This window comes from Zeugodacus cucurbitae, chromosome 4 (genome assembly GCF_028554725.1).
Source record: "Zeugodacus cucurbitae isolate PBARC_wt_2022May chromosome 4, idZeuCucr1.2, whole genome shotgun sequence".
NCBI lineage: Eukaryota > Metazoa > Arthropoda > Insecta > Diptera > Tephritidae > Zeugodacus > Zeugodacus cucurbitae.
Genome location: NC_071669.1, coordinates 70,865,979 through 70,892,769, shown reverse-complemented (window position 1 = coordinate 70,892,769; position 26,791 = coordinate 70,865,979). Strand labels below are relative to the sequence as shown.

The window sequence follows — 26,791 nt, the reverse complement described above, 5'->3', positions numbered from 1 at the left end:
AAAATAATAGAAATAAGTTATAGCAATAATAATATAAATAATAGAAAGATAATTTTAAATTCATTTTCTTACTCCAACATTTCGACTTATTCCCGACAATTGGCAATACATTGCATGACTCGCCGTCTCGCAGGTTACACCCTTGGTGTAGCTACCTTAAACTACAATACTTCAATTAGGTAAGTGAGCACATATTTATTACTCCGTTATGTTTTTGTATTTTTTCAACGACTTTTTCGAGATTTAATTGTATTTTTGTTTTTGGTTTCGTTTTCAAATGTGTTTGATTGAAAATATGGCTGTATAATAATAAAATTACTTTAATTTAGTTTGTTCAATGTATCTCTAGAATTGCGATTTTCTTTTTGTTTGTCATTCTTTCTATAATTACCTATTTTTCATGCCATTAATTAAAAGGTACCTAATTTACAATAGTTTTCATTTTGTTTTTGTTTTGTTTTTTTTTTTATATTTTCAACCTGTTCGCTACAATCGGACATACTCGTACAACATTATCGATACTTAAGTATATAGCTTAAACGTAAATTTTGCATTACAAATATTCAATATTTTCCAAAATACCCAATCAACATAAAAATATGAAAAAGTACATTTCAATTTCAAAAGCAATTACTGCTTTATGTGAAATTCATAAAAAACGCAGTATTGTGAAAATGTTTAGAGTAATCTCGAAATGGCAATTAGTTTTTATTGAACTCGTTGAGAATTTTTGGTAAGTGTTTTACAAATATATGAAACACCTGAATATTGCTTTTTGGTGGTGATTATGAATTTTCCATAAAGAAATTATTAATATTTGCTGAAATTTTTTGTTACATTTTATGCCGCACCGTGTCAATATTTTCGATCACTCGAAAAATATTTTTAAAATTCTTAATTTTTTCGATAAAAAAACTTAATATGTGTTTTTGGGCATTTTGATTTTGGCACCACTATTGCTACATGTCTATAGTGCGTTTTTCTCACTGTTTTCTTATTATAAAAAATAGACTCACAATCATAGTTATGTAGACAATTAAATCAAATTTGTTGTAATGAATGTTGAATACCTTTAAGACAGTGTGAAAAATAAATATTTTACCAATTACACATTGTGACCGAAAGTTACAGAGTAAAAAATTTTATAAACACATTGAATAGGAAGCGCATGGCAGACAGATATAATCTCTGAGGTTAAGACATCACTGGCAGAATATCATCTGTGGTAGCTTTGAAATTGTGGCAGTGTTAGTAATATAAATTCAGTGTTTTTAATTTTATGAAAACTATTTCATATATATGAAAACAGGATTAACAGTAAGACTGTAAAATTCACAACTAAAATTCTGAACATTCTGATCCGTTCTTTTATTAACCTTACTTATTCTTTTATTACTTTAACCTTATAATTCGACCACACCTCGAAATTACATTGCTAAAGAGCGAGTCAAAGAGCGGTCACTATAAGTGAAAACCTGATTGAGTTTATATAATGAAGTTTGTGCCATAACCTCGGTAATCTTTTAAAGGGCTGCTTATCTCACAGAAAATGCATTGTCACTTCGTGTAATTGATTAGTAATACTGTTTGAAAACGTCAAAGTTAATTACAGAAACGATTAGTTAAGTATGATCAAAAGGCAGTGATTGTATCGTTTTCTTATCATAAATTTGCTTAGCTGCGTTTGCTCAATTCTAACTGTATTTTTTTGTTTCGTATTTTTTAATTTTTCTTCTGGTTGTTGTTGTATGTAATTGTTGTATTTTGAAAACAAGCGCTTAGAAAAATTCCTTATATATACTATATGTGTATGCATGTAAGTGTATCATTTAATTAGGGCACACCGTACACAATAGACTGGGTCATGCATGCTGGATCGATATATCATCCCCGTCGTATGCCCCGCCTCCTCTCGTACTCGTCGGAGTAATGTTAAAGCGACAGCAATAGCAGCACTAAAATTCATCGGCAACATATCACACAGTCGTTTCCCGATCGACATGTATATATTCGACCGGTTGAAGCCCGTGTCAAGAGGCGGGATCAATAAATAGCGACTCCTTGTTGAAGTCCTTTTTGAGTGTACCATTTATGGTGAGCTTTTGTCCCACAGTTTTTTTACGTTTTCTCAATAAACCGAATATACAGAATATGAGGCAGGCTGTAATGGCCGCTGCTATGCAACCGAGCGCCGCAAATACACCACCAGGCAGTTCGAGCAGTTTACGCGCCGAGCCGCACTCCTGTTCCGATTCATCAAATCCAGAAGGGCAGTTATTGTGGCCTATAATGAAAACAATTGATTTTATTCATGAATAAAAATAGGCCAATGTTCGCTTTCCATTTCATCGATGCGTTTTCAACATTAATGTATTTAAGGTTATTTCACTTTACCAAGTCTACAAATATAAAAACCTACCGTCACACCACAGATTCCCCGCAATACACGCATCCAATTCGGGGCATTTGTATTCACAATCGGATTCTTTTGGATAAAAGCCGATATCGGTGAGCGTATCATTGCCACCGGTGGTACCACCAGTCATAACTGTGGCGTTACTTTGCAAGTCCAATTGTTGAATTAAGGAATTTCGAGTGCGATATATTTCCAACCATGTGAAAGCTATGTCACCGGGTTCTTTTAGTATGGGCTCCAGAACCAAGCTAACAGGTCTGTAATGACGAAGAATAAAATGAAATTTGTGTATTAATATATACTTTCAAGACAATTACTTATTGGTGAACAAGGGTTGACCATTTGTCCAATCCTCTGAAAATATATGCAGCGAAGTTGGTCTTGGTCCACTCTGTGCTGGACAAATGACACGCATTGGCTTTAACGGTCGTCCTGCATATATGATTAGACGATTTTTCGTGTGACAACGCATCGCATCTTCTGATGTGGGATCAATGGGTAGATAAGAGCCCCATGTCTGAACGAAGAGTGAATGCTCCAATGTTTGTGCTTCTATACACCAAGAGAGACCCTCACAACTAGAATCTTGTGATTTCATAGGGTACTTAATTTCATCTTCACCTCCGGAACCTTTCAGTTTTAGACGTTTGCGACACTCACTAACCCGTTTGAACTCATATGAGGCGAAAAAGAACACATCTGCAAAATCTTCCGATATATTTAAACGATTAACGGTAAATGTCAGTTCCATAACACGTGAATTGGATATAAATGTTAACGGTGCATTGCTATAAAGTGTACTGGAATTGTCACAGAAACAACCTAATTGTATTTTCACATCACGAAATGGCACATCGAAGAGACGTAATTCGGTAATACGACCCTCCGGGTCCAATTGGTTACAACGCGGCCGTCCAGTATGTAGATCCGAGTCTGTGGTGCATGTTGTGCCATCGCCAAATGTAACATTATGCAAAACTAAACGCACTCGTTCCGATGAACCAGCCTCAAAGCGATATAGACAAGTCAGATTTTTGGCGCCACCTCGTCCATAGAGAAACACGTTTCGTGGCACCTGTATATTGCCTTTACGCTTCCGGAATACACGTGAACAAAGTGGCGGTACCGGGTCTTCACCACGACGACCCGGCCACGGTTCACCACCTTGCTCAGTGTCGACGAATTCATAATTTAACGAAAACTGAGCAGGAAAGAGTGCAGTGCCGGTATGAGTATGGAATTCCAATTTCTGCAAACATTGAGAACATATGTATATATTTATGTAGAGACATTCGTAAATAATAAATTTATCCATTATTTTAATTCTTAAGATTTCTTATGAACCATTAGCTATTTTACTTACCAAGTCTCGACCAGAGCTGACATAGCTCTCCAAGGGACTGCAAGGTCTCAACTTATTGAAACCCAATGCATTATTGCTAATGGCAGTATGATCACACAGCTTGGGTGTCTCATAATCATATATTTCTAACATTAAACGTCGCTTTCCTTTCGAGCTCATCAACGAAACCGAAGTCTTTTCGGCTGACGTCGCCTCTTTGCTAGCTTTGCCACTACTACTGCCGGAAATATAATTGAGACTCTCCTTAATGCCACTTATACCACCATTTACGATACCGCCACTTTGCTTTCCACCTGCCCCCGCTCCAGCTTGTTGATAACCGCTGTACTTATTCTCGTTATTAAATATACTCGATTGTGTTGGACCGTAAATGTATGTGTCTACGGGATTCCACGCATTGTCTATATTTACGCGTATATTTTTACCCAATTTGGGATTTTGAGCGCTATAATAGTAGTTGCCATAAGAGCTTTGATTCAGCGTTGTCGGTTTGCCACCGGCGGCAGATGACACAACTGGTGGTGGTGAGGGTGGCAGTCCTGTTGTTGTTGTAATTTTCGATGAAACATATGTTCCATAACTATCCCACATTCTCAGCCGTGTTATCCAAGGTGGCAGATCAGCCTAAAATAGTAATGAAGTTATGGAAAAATAAAGGAATTAAAAATTGCGCAAATACGTACTCTGCCAAGGGTATTGTTATCATGAATAGTTTGTTGTAATATCTGGAGATTGTAACTTGTGAACGACAGCCAAATAAGATCACCTGGATAGCCGTGAAAGTGGTATGTGCATGTTGTGTTCGGTGGTAGAGTATGTCGTGGACTTACTATGCGACCCATACGTCCTCTCCGAGAAAACAGCACATCGTCTATAACAAAGAAATATTTATTTTTTGAAGCCGAAGATTGACAATCATTTTCAAACAGAAAGGAGAGTTAATAAGATATGGTTATAAAAAGTAAAAAAATATAGCAGTATGGTATTGGTTGTGGTAAACTAATTTTAGTAAAGAAGTTTCGCTGGTTTTTTAACGATGTATACTTTACTATTGCTATTGACATTACTCACCTGGATTTGTGGCATTTATGTGGAACTCGCATGTATTCTTTGTGCCTTGTGCGAAATCGTACGAGTCTGAATCAGTGAAAATGATATCGACATCGAGCTCAAAACCGCGATTAGGCACACCTTGTTGCAGTGGCGCTGAAAATGGGCTGGAATGGAATGCTACCAACATTTCTGGACCACTGGAAATATAAATAAATTTAATTCCATTTTATTTTATATTTATCTATAATATGAACAGTTCGTATATATATATTTTGAGAAGAGATTTATCGTCATCAGCTTTACTTAATTCCACAAAAGTACTTAGGAAACGTTTTATGTGTCTCTAGCAAAAATAACAGCTAAATTTACCACAAATATCACCAAAAGGCTTCATCGATTTGATTTAAACCAACTTGTATTTCCTTTACTTACCGCGACACCACACGCGGCAACCAATCGCCACCACAGTATTTGGCCAAAACCGGATCATTCGTTGAACTGCCATCATAGAAAATTAAATGATCACGTTCCCCCGTACAGTCCGACCACGCTCGAATGGAACGTGAAGTTTTGTTAAAGCTCGCAATAGATCTAGTTAAGTAAGTAAAATAAATTTTAAATAAATGGTAAACAGATTAAAATAAGTATAAATATTAGAGATATAATAATAAAACTTATATTCAACTGATAGCGTTTACAAGTTGATTATATAAAATGTAATTACCTTTTGACGAGCGCTTTATGTTGATTCTCTTGACTAACAGCAATCATGGCATGTTTACTGGTCGGCACCTCCTTTTGCCTTATGGTCCAATAGCAGGTTACATTTCTCGGATACATTCCCGGATAATTTGGACTCTGCAAATGGCATTTATTGCGGTAACACTCATCGAACTGGCGTGTACAATAAGTGCCCGGCGTGACGCGACCCAATTCCAAAGGCTTATCAGGCAAACCATATCTGTTGAGCAAACGCATTTTAAGGGATTTTGTAAAAATATTTACGCCATAAAATAAACTCTTATTTAAAAGATAGCCAAACGTATGCGCATACGTACCTAACTACAGCATCGGTTTGACTGATAAATTTGTAACGTATTTTGAATTCAAATGGCTTTTCATCGTGTATATTCTTGGGCGGATGAAATACCTGTAAAGGCAGTCAAAAAATATTTTGTTTACAGTTATGAATAACTTTCAATTGTCTTAAATGCAATTATTGTTTTGTTTTGTATATAATAGCTTTAAATCACTATTTCATACAAATGCAAATCATTTGACTTACTTTTACAGACGCTGTTACTGTTGTTGTCTCGCTGAAATACAATTGTGGGCCCGTGGCTTTCCCACACCAAGAGCCTCCGGTGAATGGACGCCCCAGCTCACTTAACTACAATTTAGAATATAAAGTCAAATTCAAAATATTTTCCAAAATTCAATTCACTCGCTACTTGCCTGCATGAAACCCTCCGGGCAACCCGGCAACTCGCCCACAGGGTTAACATTACTCTCGTAACCTTCAATGTCTGAGTCGACCATGCCCTCATCGAAGCGGCCCACTGTGAAACTATCGAAAATAATCTGTAGAAATGGAAAAGTTGCATTTATTTCTGCTTCTGTTTGAATATTATGACAAAAAGACACTACTTTGGCTAAGCGCCTATACAATCTGGGTTTATTTCAACTGATAGGAAGCAAAGGACATTAGTAATGCACAATAACGTATGCACACACTCACACCTCTCAATGAGAATAAATATTTTGTATGCATTTCAGTCACATAAGTATGTAAGTATGTATGGATATGTTTAAATTGAATACAGCGTTGTAAGTCGTAATTGTGTGCACACAGGTGTTGGTAAAGGTGTAGTTTAAAATTTTATTTCTGACTCTTTAGAATATTCTGGCTAAATGGGGCATGTATGTGTACGTGTATGCATGAGTATTTGTGTGAGCTCACACCGGTTTGCATGGAGTTTATAAATAGTCCGTAAATTTGAAAGCGATACTCAATAGTATACTTACTTGCACAATATCGCCTTGTTCACGCCCAGAAGCTGTGAATGTTAAGTGACATAAAAAAGGCAGTCGGTTCCATTGTGGTGTTGGTACCTTTAATGTATAGGTGCGGCCAACGTCGCCATAATAAGTTCGGTTGCAAACTGCAAATTGAAAATGAATTATTTATGCATTAAAACACTCTCTGTATGGCAATGCGGCCGTAAATATCTACATCTATATTTATAAAACAAGTGTCTTACATTGATTTTTCAATAAAATCGCAAGCTAAAGTTTAGGTTTTTATTTTATTATCGAGATGCATCGTGAAATTAATACACTGCCTAAAATTTGGGACAGCCCCCTATGTTATTTTATATTAAAACTAGCAGCCCCCTCCGTCTTCGCAAGGGTTTAAATAAACATTTCAAAAGTTGTAATTTTTTACACACACATACACACCCTGTCATACATATGTATGTCGAGTGACCGTTAAGGTGCTGTCAAATTGACCGGTGTGAGGGGCAACAATGCAACAATTTTCAAATAACTTACATTTTTAAACTCGTGATATAATTCAAATTGAATAATTCAAAAAGTTATATACATTAGTATTACAGCAGTCTTATATGAAGTTATTTATTTTGAATACCAAAGTATAAATAAAGGAGCTTTTATAGCGCTGGTATTTAAACATATATTTTTTAATGAAAAACCACTTATTGTGACATAACTATAATAGTTAGACATATGCTGTCACGATATTTTTTGTAGATCCCTAATATTTTCTAGCAATAAATATAGCATATGTTACTCAGGGTGAATGTAGCTTTTCAATGGTGAAAGAAAGGCACAGTAGCTTTTGAGTTTATTAATTACAAATATACATACACATCTTTCCTCATTATAATAGTAGTATAGGTTTACAAAGACGATAAGGAGTTAGTTTCACGACATAGCTGCAAGAGAGGTGGATTTATACTTAAAATTATTATTGTTTATTTTTTAACTGAGAGGAAACAATTTTAGAAATGTTTGAATCACTAATCTACTTCTTGCTAATAAAATTAATTATTACGAATTTGATTTTGGTTTATTGGATTCCTTTCGAACTCATCCAAATATCTATTCAGATTTACATATATTCATAAATTATTCTATTGTGATTTTCGTAAGTGAATCAGGATATCGTTAACGTCATTTAAAGCCACAGAGAGATGTTCATACTTTGATCCATGATAACACACTGCGCATGGCCCGAGGCAACTGGCAAGGTTTCAGCTATTTTTTTTTTACTTCGAAATTCAGAAAGAGGTACACTTTTGCCATTTTATCCGCTTTCTTAAAAGAGCATGTGCTTTTAATAAACATTTTTATTTCTGAGAGTAGTTACACTAGTACGTTACGAAAACAGACATTTAGAGTAAAACCCCTTTAGCAATGCATAGAGTTATAAATCCAACATATGTGTGTTGTCGAGGGAAATCTTTTGAAATTAAATCTCCCATTAAAACCCACCTCATGCGATTCCGACATTGCTGTAAAGAAATGTTTGCACTGGAGCCACACACATGCTCGAATACGGGAAGAAAACTTGTGTAGAGCTCATTAAATAAATTCAAAACAACTCCACCTGCAGATATAGTTCCATTTTCATCACGAGGGCGTACATTGTAGTACCAGTGAATTGAGATTTCTACAAACCGATAAACTGCTATATAATTATCATTTTCGTCTACAACCATTGAGTTCGCGTTGATCCATCAGCCAATAATTTGACTGATGTTTTCTTAAAATATAAATTTTAAAATTACGGCTAAAAATTAACGTATTTGAATAGAATTAAGCCAGATTCCCTAAGAGTTCTACTCATTAATAGTGATAAGCATATAGGGAAACCGTATAGATAACCGTATCTCACATAAACAAATTATCGCAATAAGCCAAAACCGAGCGACTCGCACACTTTCGTGAGAAACCAAAATAATTATTTTCTGGAACTCTGTGTATAGGACGATTTTATTATTATTTGACAGCAATAAACTCTATTCTTAGTTTTATACATGCACAAGTGTTCTTTATGGTTTTTCTATTTTTTTAACGTTATTTCAATTTTTTTTTTTTTTTTTTTGATTTATTACTCACCCGAACAATGCTTCGGCTCATCACTGTTATCTTCACAATCCGCTCGCCCGTCGCAGTATTTGTCGAGCGGTATGCAAATGTTGTTGTTGCCTTTGCAAGGAAACTCTGAAACGCGGCAGGCAAAACCGAGCATAATCGCCAACTGTACCAGCACCAGTGTGAACCAAGTACCCCATTTGCCAGTGTAGCCAAACATCTGCGAAACGAAATCATAAACACATTAATTATCATAATGAGTTTTGGCTTAGCAAAGCAACAAAATAATTAGCCTTCCTAAAATCTATAATGACTGTGTGTAATTACGCAAACACTTATACCTATATGTATGTAGCCATAAGTGTTTGTCGTGTTTAAATTCAGTTTAGGTAAACGCTTTCAGCTATTTTTTCAGTGTTCAAATAGAAAATATATGCTGCATTAAATTGAAATCATCAAAAGTTTGCCACTTTCACGCCGTCCAATGCCGGCTGGCTAAGATGCCAAACGTGGGCACCCACATTTATAATTGACAGCAATTCCCTGCGGTCGCTCGGTGCTTCACAATGGAGTGCATTTCGCTACAGTCACCGCGCATTCACAAACTTTATTCAGCTTACGCCATACCGTTATTTAGTCAAACAGCCGGAAACGCTGCTGCTACGGTGGGTAGAGATAGGGGTGAGATCAACTGTCGATGTCGGTGTTTCTGTTGTGGTGGCTATTTGGTGTTGGTCTGCCATTGTGGTTGAGCGAATTGAGCGCGCCTGCTTTCAATTGCTTAAATATCCTGCACTCTATACATCCTGCTGACTGCTCTGTCTTCTTTGTGTTTGTTATTTCAAAACGCTTCATTTATTCAGCCAGCAGCTGTTCGGAGTGACCGCCACGGTGGGAGGAGAGACACTTCATGCAACCCCAGCACCCAGCACTACCGCTGATGTTGCAGAAGTCGAAGTCGGAGCCTGGAGCCTGGAGCCGGTGCCAGAGTCAGAGACAGACCCAGCGTCAGCGCAAGTGCCGGTGTCGGTGTCGGTGCCTTGGTCGAGGCGAGGGTATTAAGTGCACTAAACTTAACAGGAACTCGCCAACAAATGATGCCATCAAATTCACCATTTGCCTTGCAACAACAATACCGCCGCCTTTTCAACTAACAAACAATAAAAGTAGCGCCCACAAACGCTTCACAATGGGGCCACAGCGAAAGGTATTAAAGGAAGGCGAGAAATCGTTGCAAAATGATTATTTAAATGTTGTGCGCTTTTTTGTTGTTTTCTTGTTGTTGTTGTAACTTTCTTGCTTTATACGTTTTTTCCCACTTTTGTTGCATATTCGTATATGTATAGCCTATTTGTTTGTTTGTGTGTGCTTGTGGCAAGTACCGACCAATTTACTTTTCAAGCTTTTCCCACTTTAAATATCCATTCGATAGAAATCTTTAGCCCGTGATGTTAACATTGGCGATTGCTAAGTATGTACTTATAAATGTTGCAGCATACTGTGGCACAGAAGTTTGTTTTGAAAGTGGCAGTGAAACTTTAAGTATCCTTATGAAATAATTGTTCAGCAAAAGCTAATACACCATACATAATACACAAACCACAAACTTACGCATACAAATAATGCTCTTACACAATGTACTATATGTATACGTACATACATATTGATGGCATTCAATATTTAACAATACAATTAGTTTGCCTCGAATCGATAATTTCCAATGAAATTTCACTTCACTCAAATTCACCAGCTCAGCTATAGCAGGCACATACATGGATATATACGAAGTAGGATTATATACCAAATTGTACATAAAATGTGTAAGAATTAGCATACATTTTAGTAAGTAGCCAAAAGAAAATTGAAAGTAGACTAATTGCGTCTAACTAAGCGCAATTTTGCAATTCCCCTTACACGCGACACTCGTGGCTACCTCGTTGCATAACTGTTTAGAATATATGTATGTAGCCGTATTATACAAGTTTTCAATTAGGCTGTAATTTGGGCGGTATTATCCATTCCATTATGTAAAGGTCACCCTCTTTGAAGCTTGCAACGGTTACAAAACATTTTAATGATTTTTTAATGATCATTATTTAATGTTATGAATATGACACACAATTTGTGCAACAGGGTGAAGAGTGGAGTTCAAATCCGAATGTCTGTCTGTTCGTCCCACTGTGCAAGCTGTAACTTGAGTAAAAATTAAGATATCTTGATGAAACTTGGCACACTTATTTCTTGGCACCATAGGAAGGTTGCTTTCGAAAATGAACAAAATCGGACCACTGCCACGCCCACAAAATCCGAAAACCGAAAACACAAAAAGTGCCATAATTAAGCCATAAATAAAGTTATGAAAATAAAATTTGGAACATAGGATCGCATTAGAGAGGGGCACATTTAAATGTAATTTTCTTGGAAAAGTGGGTGTGACCCCGCCCCCAAATAGGTTTTTTGAATATATCTTGCAAACCAATAGAGCTATATAAACCGAACTTTCTGCAGTCGTTTCTTTTAGCCGTTTCCTTATACAGTCCAAAAATGAAAGAAATCGGATAATAACCACGCCCACCTTCCATACAAAGGTTAGGTTGAAAATGACTAAAAGTGCGTTAACTCACTAACGAGAAACGTCAGAAACACCAAATTTTACATAAGAAATGGCAGAGGGAAGCTGCACTCAGATATTTTTACAAAATGGAAAATGGGCGTGGCGTCGCCCACTTATGGGTCAAATACCATATCTCAGGAACTACTCGACCGATTTCAATGAAACTTGGTTTGTAATAGTTTCCTTACATCCCAATGATATGTTGTGAAAATAGGCCAAATCGCTTCACAACCACGCCTACTTTCTATATACCAGAACTTTGAAGACAATCTGAATCGTTAACTTTACAATATATAAAGTAAGCACTAGTGAAGATATCGGTGCAGAATTTTGCACAAATATTATGTTAATAGTGTGGCAGCCACATTCTAAAAATCGCCGAAATCGGACCATAGGTTTTTAAGGCCCCATATATCGAACACGAGGACTTCGGTGCTTCTAACCTAATATTATGGTTTCCAACTTTCAATGGACTTTATACAATAGATATGACGAATATTTGGTTCAATTTGTGTATTATATAATATAAATAAAGTTAAATAAATAAATTGCGAGAGTATAAAATGTTCGGTTACAACCGAACTTAGCCCTTCCTTACTTGGTTTTTTTTTTAATTTTTAGCAGTTTTCTAAAAGAATTTGCGCCTAGGGCCTTTGAAAAGGCAACAAAATAGTTTCGCTCACTTTTTATAAATCAAAAAATGGAAATCAAGAAAGTAAGAGTATGCTATGATCACAATTATTCAGTTTTTAGAATGTTAAAATTCAAATTCAAATATTTTATTCTTAAATTAAATTTAAAAAATAATTATTCGCGCAAAGATTTCTTGTTCGTATATTAAAAAAATTATATTTTTTATTTTAAAATTAAATGGATTTCAAAAATAATAACGTACAATTCTTAAATTTGCAGCGAAAATAAAAATTCAAGATGCCCCTGGGCGTATAAGTAATATAAGCAAATACTGACACCAGATGGGGCGTATAAGTAATATGTACTTCTTGAATTGAAGTGGAAATATCCTGAATTTATTTATTAAAAACTTAAATATATTAATTTAATTTCGTTCACCAAAGACAGATTCGTTTAAGTAAGTCAACTTTTAGGCGCACTCCATTTTCGTGTTTAGTGGCAAATGACTCATTTGCCTTCTCAAAATGAGAAAACTAAGTATCCTTAGTTACTCTAACTCTGTGTTCACTAAGTATTTGTATACTAATAAATTATTTTTATTAAATTATATTAACATCAATATTCATTTTCAATTTCGGAGCTATTCTTGATTTGAATATCGGTTTGAGTTAAGTCTAGAACTGTTTCAGCCAACATACAAACTAGGACTTTGTCACTTTTCTTCACACTTTAAACTTATAAATATCGCCAATATCCTTGACATACTATATCTAAAGTAATCTATACCGATATGAAAATCCATACACATACATATATAGTTAAATTAATTATTATATATAGTGTGGAACTTCCATAACTCGAAGATCTCCATAACTCAAAATTTTGTTTGAAATGAGTATGTATGTATGTAATTGGCGTTGAACCGTTAATCCGGTTATAGCCGAATCGATGAGAGCGCACCACTCCTCTCTTGACTTCGCTGTTCGGCGCCAGTTGGAGATTCCAAGTGTAACCAGGTCGCTCTCCACCTGGTCCCTCCAACGGAGGCCTTCCCCTTCCTCGGCTTCCTCCCGCGGGTACTGCATCGAACACTTTCAGGGCTGGAGCGTTTTCGTCCATTCCGACAACATGACCTTGCCAGCGTAGCCGCTGTCTTTTTATTCTCTCGAAAACTCCTAGTGTCGTCTCATCTAATGTTGACGTCGTCCAAGCTTCTGCACCATAAAGCAGGACGGGAATGATAAGCGACTTGTAGAGTTTGATTTCGGTTCGGCGAGAGAGTACTTTACTTTTCAATTGCCTACTCAGTCCAAAGTAGCACCTGTTGGCAAGACTGATTCTGCGTTGGATTTCCAGGCTGACATTGTTGATGTTGTTGATGCTGGTTCCCAGGTATACGAAATTATCTACGACTTCGAAGTTATGACTGTCAACAGTGACGTGGGAGCGAAGATGCGAATGCGCCGACTATTTGCTTGATGACAGGAGATGTTTGTTTGAAATAGTGTTTAGAAATCAAATTTCATAAAAATTTCCTTCTATAACTCAAATTTCATTAACTCGAAGTTTTCCATAACTCGAACTCTTGAATTGGCAATAGAAGTCAAATTTAATACAAATTTCCTTCCATAAATCAAACTTTTCGACTAGGGCATACATAATACTAAAATTTTAATTTTAATGCAACCTTCTATAACTCAAAGGCTCTCTAACACGACGTTTTTGTGGATTATGATGATTTGAGTTAAGGAAGTTCAAGTGCTGTATTAACATTACTATTTATATATTCTGCTGAGATACTTTCGATTTGAATATCGCCTCGAGTTAAGTCTAGAACTAACTCAAGTGCTAATATAAAATCTGGGACTTTGACTATTTTCTTTATACTTGAAACTGATACCAGCCTGAGCCAGCCAATATCCTTGACAGACTATATCCAAAGCAATATATTTATGTAAAGTAATATATATATATAACAATCCATACACATATATAGTTGAAATAATATAAATATCTTGTAAATAAGTGAAGAATCTTTTAAGTTTCAAGAGAAAACGTTTTTACTTTTTACAACTGTTTCTAATTAACTTTTTTTAATGACAAACCGTGAATTACTAACCGATATGCAACACACATTCCTGTTGGACACTTTATGCTTGTACAAGTACATACACATACATAAGTGTGTAAGTATTCTGCTTGGTGTCAGAGTACAGTATTGTTGCTCTTTTTATTATTTCTATGCTTGCAAGTATTCACTTAATACTCATAGACACACACACACACACGCATACATTATTGCAACACACAAGCACTTTTATTTATGTGCGAGTATATGTATTGAAACCATTGAATGTGTACTTATGTACTTATGTTTGTTCAAGAGTTGAGGCTTACAGCAATGTAACCACCTTGCGGTGATTGATGCTGCACTGGTTTCGGGGTTTGGTTAGCTCTTCCGTTGCCTTCTAGGTGAATAGGCTTGATGGCTAGGTGGTCGAACAGGCTGCGGGCTGGGTATGAGTGTGCGGCTGTGTGACTGGTTGTCCTTTAAATTTAGCAGGAATCCATGGGAATGTTGCGCAATGCTGTACGATGATGATGACACGCCTTGGAGCTATAGCGATGTTTACTGCGTATCTCGTACGTGATTCGATTGCAAAAGCAATTTGGCTTCTGATTCCCAACAAGCGGACAATTTCAGAAGTTTACTTAAAAAAGTTTTTCTGTATTAAAAAACACAGCTATCGATTTTTTAAATGTCACTTCAAAATATTGCGGTTAACAATTCGGGTCTCGCAAATTTGCTCCATATTAGAGGTATGCGGTGAATTTTCAAGAATATTGTATTTACTTGTGGCGAACTGTTTTTTGAGCTTGACTTATTATCTCTTGTATGAAAATAAGACTATAAATATAATTTTTTTTTATTGCAGTTCAATAAAGAATATTCAATGCACCAGGTGTTTCTTCAGTCCAACCAGATTAAAAAAATTCATTATATACCGTGATATTTCTTTGATTATGTTTTTCGTGAAAGAGGGTTTCTTACATCTGTGATCGCTTCACAAAACTCCCTCGTATTTGATTCAATTTTATTCATATAGCCTGAGCTTAAGGTAACAGTTTAGAGTTTAGCCAAAAAATAAACAAATCAAACAATCAAAAGTCAAATGAAATAATACAACACTGTGCAAAATAATATAAAAAACAATAAGTTGGTGAAATTTTAGTACAACTGAGACAGATGAAAACCAACCTTTACCTATACATATCCATAGCACTGTTTTAAATCAACAATCAAACAATGGAGTAAGTGTGTATGCTTGTTTAGTGTTTGGCTTTTGAAAGAAGTGTAATCCTAATTAAGATTTATTTAAAGTATCAAATTTCCGGTAGATGGATTAAGAAAAAAAATATGTCTCAATTTACTATGACCATCCCGCAACCCAAAACTAAGTGGTAACATGTTTGTGTTCCATGCAGCTAATAAAACGAGGTAAACTAAAAGGGCTACCCCTTGTCAGCGTAAAATAAAAGTTTTTGTGTCATTTTGGCTTGTTTAAACCAACATTGGTGAGGTCCGTTGTACTTTTTACATAATTATTTGAAATAATTAGTGATATTTGCTCTAGAAGTTCATTAAAAAATTTAGTCTAGTCAAAAATTAAAGTTTTTTTTTGGACAAGCTGACGATTTACAATAACATTAATCAGGTTCACTGAATTTGGTAGTGGTAGTTACTTTTTATGTTAAGTTAATTAATTAATTCTGACGTTTTTTGCTTATTATTTCTGATATACAAATACGAATATACTATTAGGTCTACAACTTTGCTTCCGCCGTTTTTTTGTAAATTTAAATTTTTTTGTAGAAAAACGGTTACAAATGTCGATGAGCCTCACCCGCACTTTTCTTGGAATTACAAAAGAAAAGCAAAATTTCCCGCAAATGTCGAGAATTCGGCTCAAAAAGTGACATTTTCAGTTGAGAATAAGTTTGGGATACAAACAGATCTTTACAAATATTTTGTTGGGTTAATGCTGACACAAATGTCCAAGATCGATATATAAAAAATTCGATTTAGTCGATCAGTGCTTGACCCTAGAGACATCTATTGGAAAACGGCGGAAGCAAAGTTGTAGACCTAATATTTAGATATTTAACAATTTTGTTAGTTAGTCCCTTTAGTGGGATACTTGACTCTTTCAGTTATTTCCCATACCTTTGTAAAACCACCTCACCCTTTAGAGTGGCCTTTATTTTTTGAATTAGGAAAAAGTCACACGGAGTTACGTCTGGCGAATATGGAGGGAGGCTGGGGATCGTTACAGTATTGTTTTTGGCCAAAAATTCAAAAACAAGAAAATTGTATGAGCTTTGTGTGATAATGCAAGCAATGAATACAGCTGACAGTGTTATCACACTTCAGGGGCATATATGTAGTATATCAACAAAATTCCCGTTATTTTTTGAAGACATCGCGTGTAGTCCGCATCTCATTAGGATTTTAAAAGTTTCCTATTAAACTTATAGGTTCATCAGAATAGCTGATAAAATCTTTGCCTCTAGGTTAGGTTAGGTTAAGTGGTTGTCTGTCGACGCGCCTAGAAGCTTTGTCTTTACTGTTTATTAAGAATTCATGACCGAGAGATATTTTCACAATATTTGATATTAGGTTTGTAGGTTTCTTTAGTTTCTCTTAACTATATGCTCGGAAATAGAGTGTTTTTTCAAACAAAATCTCGCAAAAAACTTCCGCGATAGTGTAATCGGCGTCATATAGACTAATAGTAGTAATATAGTAGTAGTAAATATATTTTTATAAAAAAACGATTTAGAAACCTTTTTATAATCTTAAAGTAAGTACTTTGAAATTTAGTTTACAATGATGATTAATTATAATAAAACTTGTTCTAGGCCTCGTCAAAACAAAAACCAACAACATCCAAATAGACTCATGGCGCATTCCCTGGACCAAATATTTAATTTTCTACAATTTACTACTTTGAACAAGTCCAGCGACTAAGAGTATCATACAACCACTTTAATGTAGACAGCATCTATCATCTATTTATGGGTGATCTGGGTCCGTCTTATATTTCTTCTATTTATGATGAAAACTGATTGAAGTAATCATTAAACACACATAAGCTGAAATATTTCGCTCTTGTTAACCGCTATTTAATTCTCTAAAACGTGAGAGAGTCCAGAGATCTGAAAGGTTTTAATTGTTGCAGTAAATCTTAGAAGATGCTCGAAGCCAGTCTTTTTTTTTATACTCTCGCAACAAATGTTGCTAAAGAGAGTATTATAGTTTTGTTCACATAACGATTGTTTGTAACACCCAAAACTAAACGAGTTAGATATAGGGTTCTATATACCAAAGTGATCAGGGTGAAGAGTGGAGTTCAAATCCGAATGTCTGTCCGTCCGTCCGTCCGTCCGTCTGTGCAAGCTGTAACTTGAGTAAAAATTAAGATATCTTGATGAAACTTGGCACACTTATTTCTTGGCACCATAGGAAGGTTGCTTTCGAAAATGAGCCACGCCACGCCCACAAAATGGCGCAAACCGAAAACACATAAAGTGCCATAACTATGCCATAAATAAAGCTATGGAAATAAAATTTGGTATGAAGGATCGCACTATGAAAGGGCATATTTGGATGTAATTTTTTTGGGAAAGTGGGCGTGGCCCCGTCCCTACTAAGTTTTTTGTACATATCTCGCAAACCAATAAAGCTATATAAACCAAACTTTCTGCAGTCGTTTTTTTAGCCACTTCCTAATACAGATTTTATACAGATTTCACATAAGAAATGGCAGAGGGAAGCTGCACTCAGATTTTTTTACAAAATGGAAAATGGGCGTGGCGTCGCCCACTTATTGGTCAAAAACCATATCTCAGGAACTACTCGACCGATTTCAATGAAACTTGGTTTGTAATAGTTTCCTTACATCCCAATGATATGTTGTGAAAATATGACAAATCGCTTCACAACCACGCCTACTTCCTATATACCAGAACTTTGAAGACAATCTGAATCGTTTACTTTACAATATATAAAGTAAGCACTAGTGAAGATATCGGTGCAGAACTTTGCACAAATATTATGTTAATAGTGTGGCAGCCCCATTCTAAAAATCGCCGAAATCGGACCATAGGTTTTTAAGGCCCCATATATCGAACACGAGGACTTCGGTGCTTCTAACCTAATATTATGGTTTCCAACTTTCAATGGACTTTATACAATATATATGACGAATATGTGGGTCAAATTGTGTATTATATAATATAAATAAAGTTAAATAAATAAATTGCGAGAGTATAAAATGTTCGGTTACACCCGAACTTAGCCCTTCCTAACTTGTTTTCTTTTAAGATTGAGATTGTTTCATATATCGCTGATTCGAGACATGAAAACGTGGATTACAGCGCTTTCTTTGCACTCACAATATTCTAGGAATGCGGAATCACAGTTACTAACGTGTTAAATAAAAATCCACAGACAGCAAGGTGTGTCCTACGTTACCTTACATTTGCCATATGTATGCCAGTAAATGCATGTGGGTGTGCGTGCTTGATGTACACGAATTCGATGTAGAAGCGACAGATTTCAAAAATTTCTCTATGAAAATAAACGACTATAACTAAGTACTTGAGTAAACAAATAAAAGTAAATAAAATAAAAAGAAGAAACAAACAAAAAAAAAAAACAAAAAAAGAAAGCAACAACAAATTACAAATGTACAACTGATAAGTTTACCCGCTCTTGCCTGCTGCTGTGCTCTCCGCGCCGACACACGAGTGCACAGTTGCACTGCGAAGGCGAGTGTTGTGCACAAAAGCACACAGCCTTAGGTGAATTATTGCGAGTATTGACATGTGGGCGAGACAAAGTGTTTAAAATCCTTCCAGTTATACTTTAGCACGAATTCGTTGCCTCGTTGCCTATAAAGTGTGTAATGGCATATGTGTGTGTGTGGTGATTGTGTAGGTGTGCTGGCTGAAGTGAATATGTATATGTGGCTACATGGTCTATAAGATGCATTTGAATATATGCTACATATTTATGTATTTGTAGATGTGTGTGTGTATAGATACGCACTCCTGCTCATTTCTATGTTTGTGCATAAGTAAAAGTTCGTTGTCCCTATATTATCGCACACACTCGTTTATACATATGTATATACAAATGCATATTTACATATGCATGCAACGCTGCAGCATACATGAATACAAGTGTATGTTTGCACTTACCTTTGTGCTTTATGTGTCCAACGAGGGTGCAAGAATTGAGCTTCAAGATTCGACGCAGCCACAATTATGTCCGTGCGGTGTTGCTCGGTACTCTGCTTTAAAGCGGAGCGGATTCGCGTATCCAATAGAGTTGATTGTTGTTGTTGTTGTGGCTTATTACTTTTGCATTGTTTGCCATTCAAGACAAGTGTACATTTGCAGTGCCAACATACAAATAACGGTTTGTAAAATTTATCTATGAAGTCACACATATGTTTGTAATACATACATAAAGGCATAAAGATTTGATATGAACCGAAGCGCTGCTGCTGCGCGCACACACACTCACGCACACTTTAAACTACTAGTATTAAATGCACTGTAAAGAGGGAGATTTATTTGCAACGAATATTTGAGTGTTTTATTTATTAAAACCAAAAACAAAAAAAAATTAATTACATATATAAATATTTATTATTTATTTTATAAATAATTATTATTTATAAATATGTGTAGTTTGGCATTTTTGGAGCATATTTTAGTGGCGCGTATATTTTTTTATTTTTTTTCATATTACAAACTTTGAACTTTCTATTGCTTTTTCATTATTTTTATGGCACTGCTTTTACATTGTCTTAACACTCGCTCGTTTGCTTGCACAAAAACTCGAAAATCGTAAGTTAGCGCAAGTGGGTGCCTAATAATTAATGACGCCAGCGCAATGGCGTAATCTGTGTCGATGGGCCAAGATTTGTAATGTCGAACTATAAATATATATTTTCACTAGCATATACATATATAAATACATATGTATGTTTTTAATTATAAATGAATATTTATAAATTTAATTTCATATATTTTACTCATATACAAATTAAAATTTTTTTTTTGAATTTCGTTTTAACCATTAATAAAATTTCATTTATCACTTATCACAACTTAAAAATAATAAAAATAAAAAATAAAAAAAACACTTTCAATTCTTACGCCGTACGCTTATATGTATTACGTATATTTGTTTTTGTTATTGTTTCACTGTTTTTTTTTTTTTTTTTGTTAGCATTTCACTCTTGTTCTTCTTTCGCCAGGATCTAACGAACCATAACACAAATTCGTTAATGTGCACAGGAAAGAGCAGTTGAGCGCTGCGGATCTCAACTTTTCCTTATTCCATGCGTCCACAAAAAACGAGCACACACATCTGACCAAGTTCTATGCGCCCGAGTGGGTGTGTGTGTGAGTGAGTGTGAGGTCGTTTGGTAGTTGTGACGCGGGTGTAACCACTCTTGGCCCCGTGCTGCTCGCGAATAAATTTTTAATCTGACAATTTCGAGGGGCGCACAGCCAACGCAAATGATCAAAGAATTGCACTAACACCATTCCAATCGAATTGGAAGGAATTATGCGCATTGTTGTTGTTATTTCTTGCTTGCTTGCTTGCTTGCTTTGAATTCGTATTTATTTCGCAATCGATGCAAATCATTTACATTTTGGGTGTAGAAATTTTGAAATTTTGTGGCAGAAGAAAATTGGGGGGTACAGCGAAAAATGTGTTGTCTGCGCGCATATTTGAAACTAATTGGCAAAATTTAACACTATTTGCACAAACACACACACACACACATGTACGCTGGGGAACTGCATAAGATTTGCATGGTAATGGAAATGATTGCGCATTCACACCCACACGCACACATCTTCAACACACACATATAAGCATATATGTATTGGGTGTATGTGTGTGTGTGTGTGTGTGTGTAGGCACCCATATACGTGTATGTACCCGCACGTTTACATATACATACATTTATAATAATAATTTATTTCACACTTGAGCGCCTACTAAACTATTCATGCCCTTTATGCATCAATTTATTGCTATTTATACATGTTTTTCACATCACTCCAACTGCAGCGCATTGATTTCATATTTTTCTACACCTTGGCCACTTTTCTGTCACCTTTCGCTTCACTTCATGCCCCAGCACACACTTTAATCAATTCATGATACTTGTTTCAGCAAAATCCCTATTGGTATCCCTCTGCGACTCGCTAAGCACCACCGTCAGCTATGCGGCACCGTTGCTATACATCGCCGTTCACGTCCTTATTCGAACTAACCGTTGGCAGCTTGCACAGCCAGTCGCTTACTTGGTCCTGGGCAAGTAAACGAAAAACGAGCTGCTCTCGCCTCACCACCGCTCAGCTCAGCTGGATTCGTGCTTCGCTCGTGTGGCCAGCAAGTTGTCCCTTTTGTGTGCGCTCACCTGCGCTATGCTTGCGCTTCGGCAGCTCAGCCTGTCGGCCTTGTTACATTCAGCGTGCGCCTTGTGCGCATGCATTGGAATTTCGTAGCAATTTGACTTCTTTCTATTTGATATTTGCCTTACTTCGTAACGGTCGGCTATCAATCTGCTTAGCGGCCAGCAAATATACTGCATGCATGTATGGGTGTGTGAGTGTGTGTGTGCGCCTACAGTGCGTCTGCCACTCAAAGTCTCGGCTATCCAAACTATTTTGTGCACGTGTTGTCCGAAGTACCATACTGACATTGTTACTGCTAAATATACACATATAAATAAATACATATATACCCACACACACACACACACACGTACATACGCACAGCGCATAGCATGAACATGTATTATTTAAAAACATTCCGAGCCGCTTGCCAGCTTGCCAGCTTGCTGGTCATGTTCGTGTCTCCTATTTGGTGTGTAGGATAACAAATGTTGAAAAACGACGAAAAACATATGACTTTATTCATTCAGCGCACATGCGCGCTGACAAACATTTGTTTATGTTCGTTGCTTACTAAATATTTTGTTGTGCATCATAATGTGCGACATATTTTCTCATTAAATGTTAGCAAAGGTTCGTTTCCCTTGAGTATCGAGGTGCTACAGTGCGTATGATGATTATAAGGAGCCGTTGCCTGCTTCAGCGCACATGCTCAGCTTATACTTAAACAAGCACACACACACATACATGCATATACACATTTATATACATACATTTGCATGTAAGTACGTCAAAAGCAGATGTCACTATCTATAGAGCATTAAATATAAATAAACTAATAAATGAAATATGTGCATGTTTGCGCGTGTATGCAGATTTGTGTTCTGTTACGCATTTCAGTTTATTAAAAGGCACTTTAATGTTTCAGGATTTTGAGAAACAATATTTATGCGCATACATACACACAGAAATACTATTTAGCCAATAGCACAGAAGAGTTTATTTACATTAAAATTACTTGGCTCTTGGACGATTTGGTACTAAAAATAACTATTATACAAATTCATTAAATTTTTAGGCTTGTTTATATGTATGTACGTATGTAAGTATGTTTCATTTTCATTTAAGAGTTTATTTTACTTCCGTAATAGCAAGTTATGCCAATGGTTTATTCAAAGTTTCGCTAAAATATCTTCAATGCATTGCAACCAATATTTTGAAATTTAATAAAGTCACTACACAATAAATGTCGACGATCGACAAGTTCTTTAATAAATCAAATACCTGCCTCCATAACAGCACACATATAATATTAAGCAACACAGTTAACTATATGTATTAAATATAAGACCAAGAAGTTAGCATACTGCTGCATTGGATAAGTATATGGGACCAATAACACCTCAATTCTCAATTCAAGATAATATTAATTCCGTAATTGCAAAATCGAAAGGTCCATTGTAATTTACCTCTTCAGGAATGTAATTCCCCAAAGGCAGGGGTTACAAAACAACGCTCTTCTATTACTGTTACACCATTTACTCGTATATTTCTGTCATTAAATATATTAAGCTTTGAATGAATACGAGGTGTGTTAAAAAAATAACGGGAATTTTCGTTTTTTTTTTTTAAATATATTTACTCATTTATCTACATTAGTATTGCAGTCTTGAAAATAGTCCCCAATCAATATTATGCACTTGTGCCAGCGCTTCTGCAATCGTTGAAACACTTCTCAAATTCGATAGCCTCTGATATCCTTTAGCTCTTTCAGCGACTTCTCATCTGCTTGTAAAACGACGGACCTTTAAGGTTCTCTTTGTTTTTAGAAATAGGAAAAAGTCACACGGAGTCATGTCTGACGAATATGGAGGTTGAGGAATCGTTAGATTTTGTTTTTGGCAAAGAATTCACTAACAAGCAAGGAAGTGTGAGCTTTAAACAAACGAAAGTCTATATGCTACAAACAAAGTAAGAAATGGATTCAGATGAGAATTCTATGGTTAGGTTAGGTTAGGTTAGGTTGTAAGGCTGTTTCCCAAAGGGAAAACACACGTAGACTTGTAGATTTAGAAATATATTCCTGGTTCCTCCCTAGATTAACAATTACGAGTCGACAAAGCGCCCTGAACCTACTACAAATCTGCATTTTAAATTCTATATTCGCTATTTCCCGAGCCTGTTCTAAAAAGTGAGATCCAAGAAATCTCTTTCTTGATCTCGTAAATGCGAGACATTCCAGAAGAAAGTGATGAGACGATTCCACCTCACCCTCCTCCATGCAGCTTTTACAGCTAGCATCCGGTAAGATTTTTAACCTTACAGCGTGTATCCCAATGGGGCAATGGCCAGTAAGAAGCCTTACGACTAAGGAAAGGTAAGGTTTCTATGGTACTTCAGGAGCAAATTTTGACAGATGGATTCTCCAAACCCGCGAAATTTTCAATTTTACAAATTCAATGTTACAACTTACTAACTAATCTTCAAATCAAATCTCTAAATAACACTCATAACACTGTTCCTATCCCCTCAATTTTTTCGATGTATTCAATATAGAAATCGTCAAGTTTATGTGATGCTTGTTACACTTCTCAGGACATTTTTGCTGTTAAATTTTAATTAATACTAGTACATCCCAAAGGATTTTACTGCTTTTAGCAATTTATTTTTGTAACTCGATAAGTGACTATTAGTAAGTTTAATCAATCGTATGAGCTTTCTTTGACTACAACAATTTCCGAAATTATTCTAACCTCAACATCAGTTTAATGCTATGCAGACTTCATCAAAGAACAAGCCTCATTCGTCAAGTAGTAGTTCGTTATATATCCAAAATTGCTAGAAATTCAAGGTTTTCAAACAATTCAAGAACAATAAAACTATTGTTGTTGAACTCTAAACTACGATGGCTGCTATATATATTTCTGGCCTAGGCAACACTAAGTGTTGCCAGGTGCATTCTGACATTTCCATTGGAAAGTTTGACATTTTTTAGCATAACATCACTCAGAACGTTTTGTCATTTAATCGTGAATTGCATTATTTACAGGGAATGAAAAAATTCATCTCGGCCAAAAAATGGAATTAACTCGAGAACATTTTCGTGCGATCATTTTTCACAACTTTCGACGTGGATTATCGCGACAAGAGTGCATCGATGAACTAAAATCTTTGTATGGCTATGAAGCACCATCCTATAGCACTGTGAAAAACTGGCCGACGGTCGCTCAAAGACGAATTCCGTGAAGGTCGTCCAAAAACAGCCGTTGTGCCAGAAAACATCGATGCCGTACGTGAACTGATAATGCAAGACCGTCATGTAATATACCTTCAGATAGAGGCATGCCTATGCATTTCGCCCACCAGCATACATTCGATATTGCATGAACACCTGGCCGTAAAAAAGGTTTGTTCTCGTTGGATCCCGCACAATTTGACAATCGCTCAAAAAAAGGCTCAAAAAAAGTGCTTCGAAAATTGGTTTGAGCGCATGCAAAAGTGTATAAATATTGATGGAGAATATTTTGAAAAACAATAAAACCATTTTCGTTGATAAATATTCTTATTTTCATTATTAGGCCAAAAATATATATAGCAGCCCTCCATACCAACATAAATTATATATAAATAAAATGCTTTCCAAACACCATATTTTAACATTTTAAATTTCATCATATTTTCTTTTCGTCGTACATTTTGGGAATATAATGTAATACATTGTTTATATTATTGATTATACTACGCATTTGTTAGAGTGAGTAAGGAAGGAACTTTAACCCAAAACACGAATGAAATTGTAAATATAGACAAAATTACAGTCAATTTTAATCTAATTTAGTATAGTCTATGTATTTTTTTTTTTTTTTTGTAAGCACGAGTGCACACATACGCTCGCACTGTCATGCGTTCCACGTGTTATTTATCAACTGCTACATAATTATGCAATGCAATTGCATTATTGCATCATATTTTAACTGCATAAACCACAAATAATTGGGTAATTGCAAATAATGTAACTGTAAATCTATAAACAAGAAACAACTAACTGCAAAAACAAAAAAAACACATCAACTATTTATTTACGTCAGTATTATGAAGAGAAATGCATAGTTGCAATAATATTGAACCTAAGCTTAGTTAGTGATAAAGCCGGCGATTTCCTACTGGGTTTGTATGGCCGACACACACATTTAGCTGCTGGTGTAGAAATGTTTATACATTACATACATGTGTTCGATATATTCACGCTTCGCTTTAATTTTATTGCTGCTAATGATAATTATCGCAGGATTTTCGCAGACTATATATAATATTTAATGCAATTAACTGTGAGATTTTAGATTAAGTGGTTGCGATCAAAATTTATTAAATGCTTTCATAATTTTTCTTAATTTTATTTATTTAATTCATTCCTATATCGCTAAGATAAATTTATTTTGCATTTGTTCCACTTTCAAATAAGGCAAAAAAATATGTGTTGAAGAAAATCTATGCAATATAATCACCACACATGCTGAGCTGACTTCAATTATCCATCATTAGATAGTAAAACCATTTTGTTTTCTTAGGGATTAACAAAACAATAAACCGAAGAACTTAAACCCATTGTAATTTTAATTAAACATATGTATATATGTATTTACTGTATACTTACACTCATTATGAATGTTAATTGCCACGTGAGATATTTCATCGCTCCTATCTTACATCTGTGAATTACTAATGATTTCTCTTCTTTATGTCATTATACTAGGTGTGTTCAAAAATTAGTAGGAATTTTAAATTTTCCAATTGTCAAATTTTTTTTATGTTTTATTTTTATGAGCTTGGGTATTTTCGTATGTTAAACTTCGTTGCTTGTTTGTGAATTATTTGCAAAAAACAATGCTGTAACCATGTCCCAGCCACCATATTCGCCAGAGGTGACACCGTGTGATTTTCTCCTATTTCCAAAAATTGAGAGAACCTTAAAGTGTCATCGTTTTACAAGTATATTTGATCTATATTATTATATTATTGAAAGTAATATTAGTGTACTACTAGTTAAGCACTATACACAGACTATGATAGCTGGCTGTCAACTGAACGTTACCTGGTTCAAAGAATT

General features: G+C 35.5%; 1 protein-coding gene across 1 annotated transcript; it reads right to left on the bottom strand.

Annotated features, from left to right (window-relative positions):
- Nucleotides 1-1,452: 1,452 nt before the first annotated feature.
- On the bottom strand, nt 1,453-26,580 carry LOC105212817 (uncharacterized). Its single transcript, XM_054230210.1, has 14 exons — nt 26,339-26,580; nt 8,976-9,171; nt 6,858-6,994; nt 6,288-6,413; nt 6,118-6,222; nt 5,891-5,982; nt 5,557-5,793; nt 5,265-5,423; nt 4,851-5,029; nt 4,463-4,650; nt 3,780-4,403; nt 2,734-3,665; nt 2,420-2,673; nt 1,453-2,284 (listed from the first exon to the last, which is right to left on the bottom strand). The coding sequence occupies exons 1-14, from the start codon at nt 26,375-26,377 to the stop codon at nt 2,031-2,033; spliced, it is 3,522 nt and encodes a 1,173-aa protein (XP_054086185.1). The 5' UTR covers nt 26,378-26,580; the 3' UTR covers nt 1,453-2,030.
- Between the last annotated feature and the right edge of the window lie 211 nt (nt 26,581-26,791).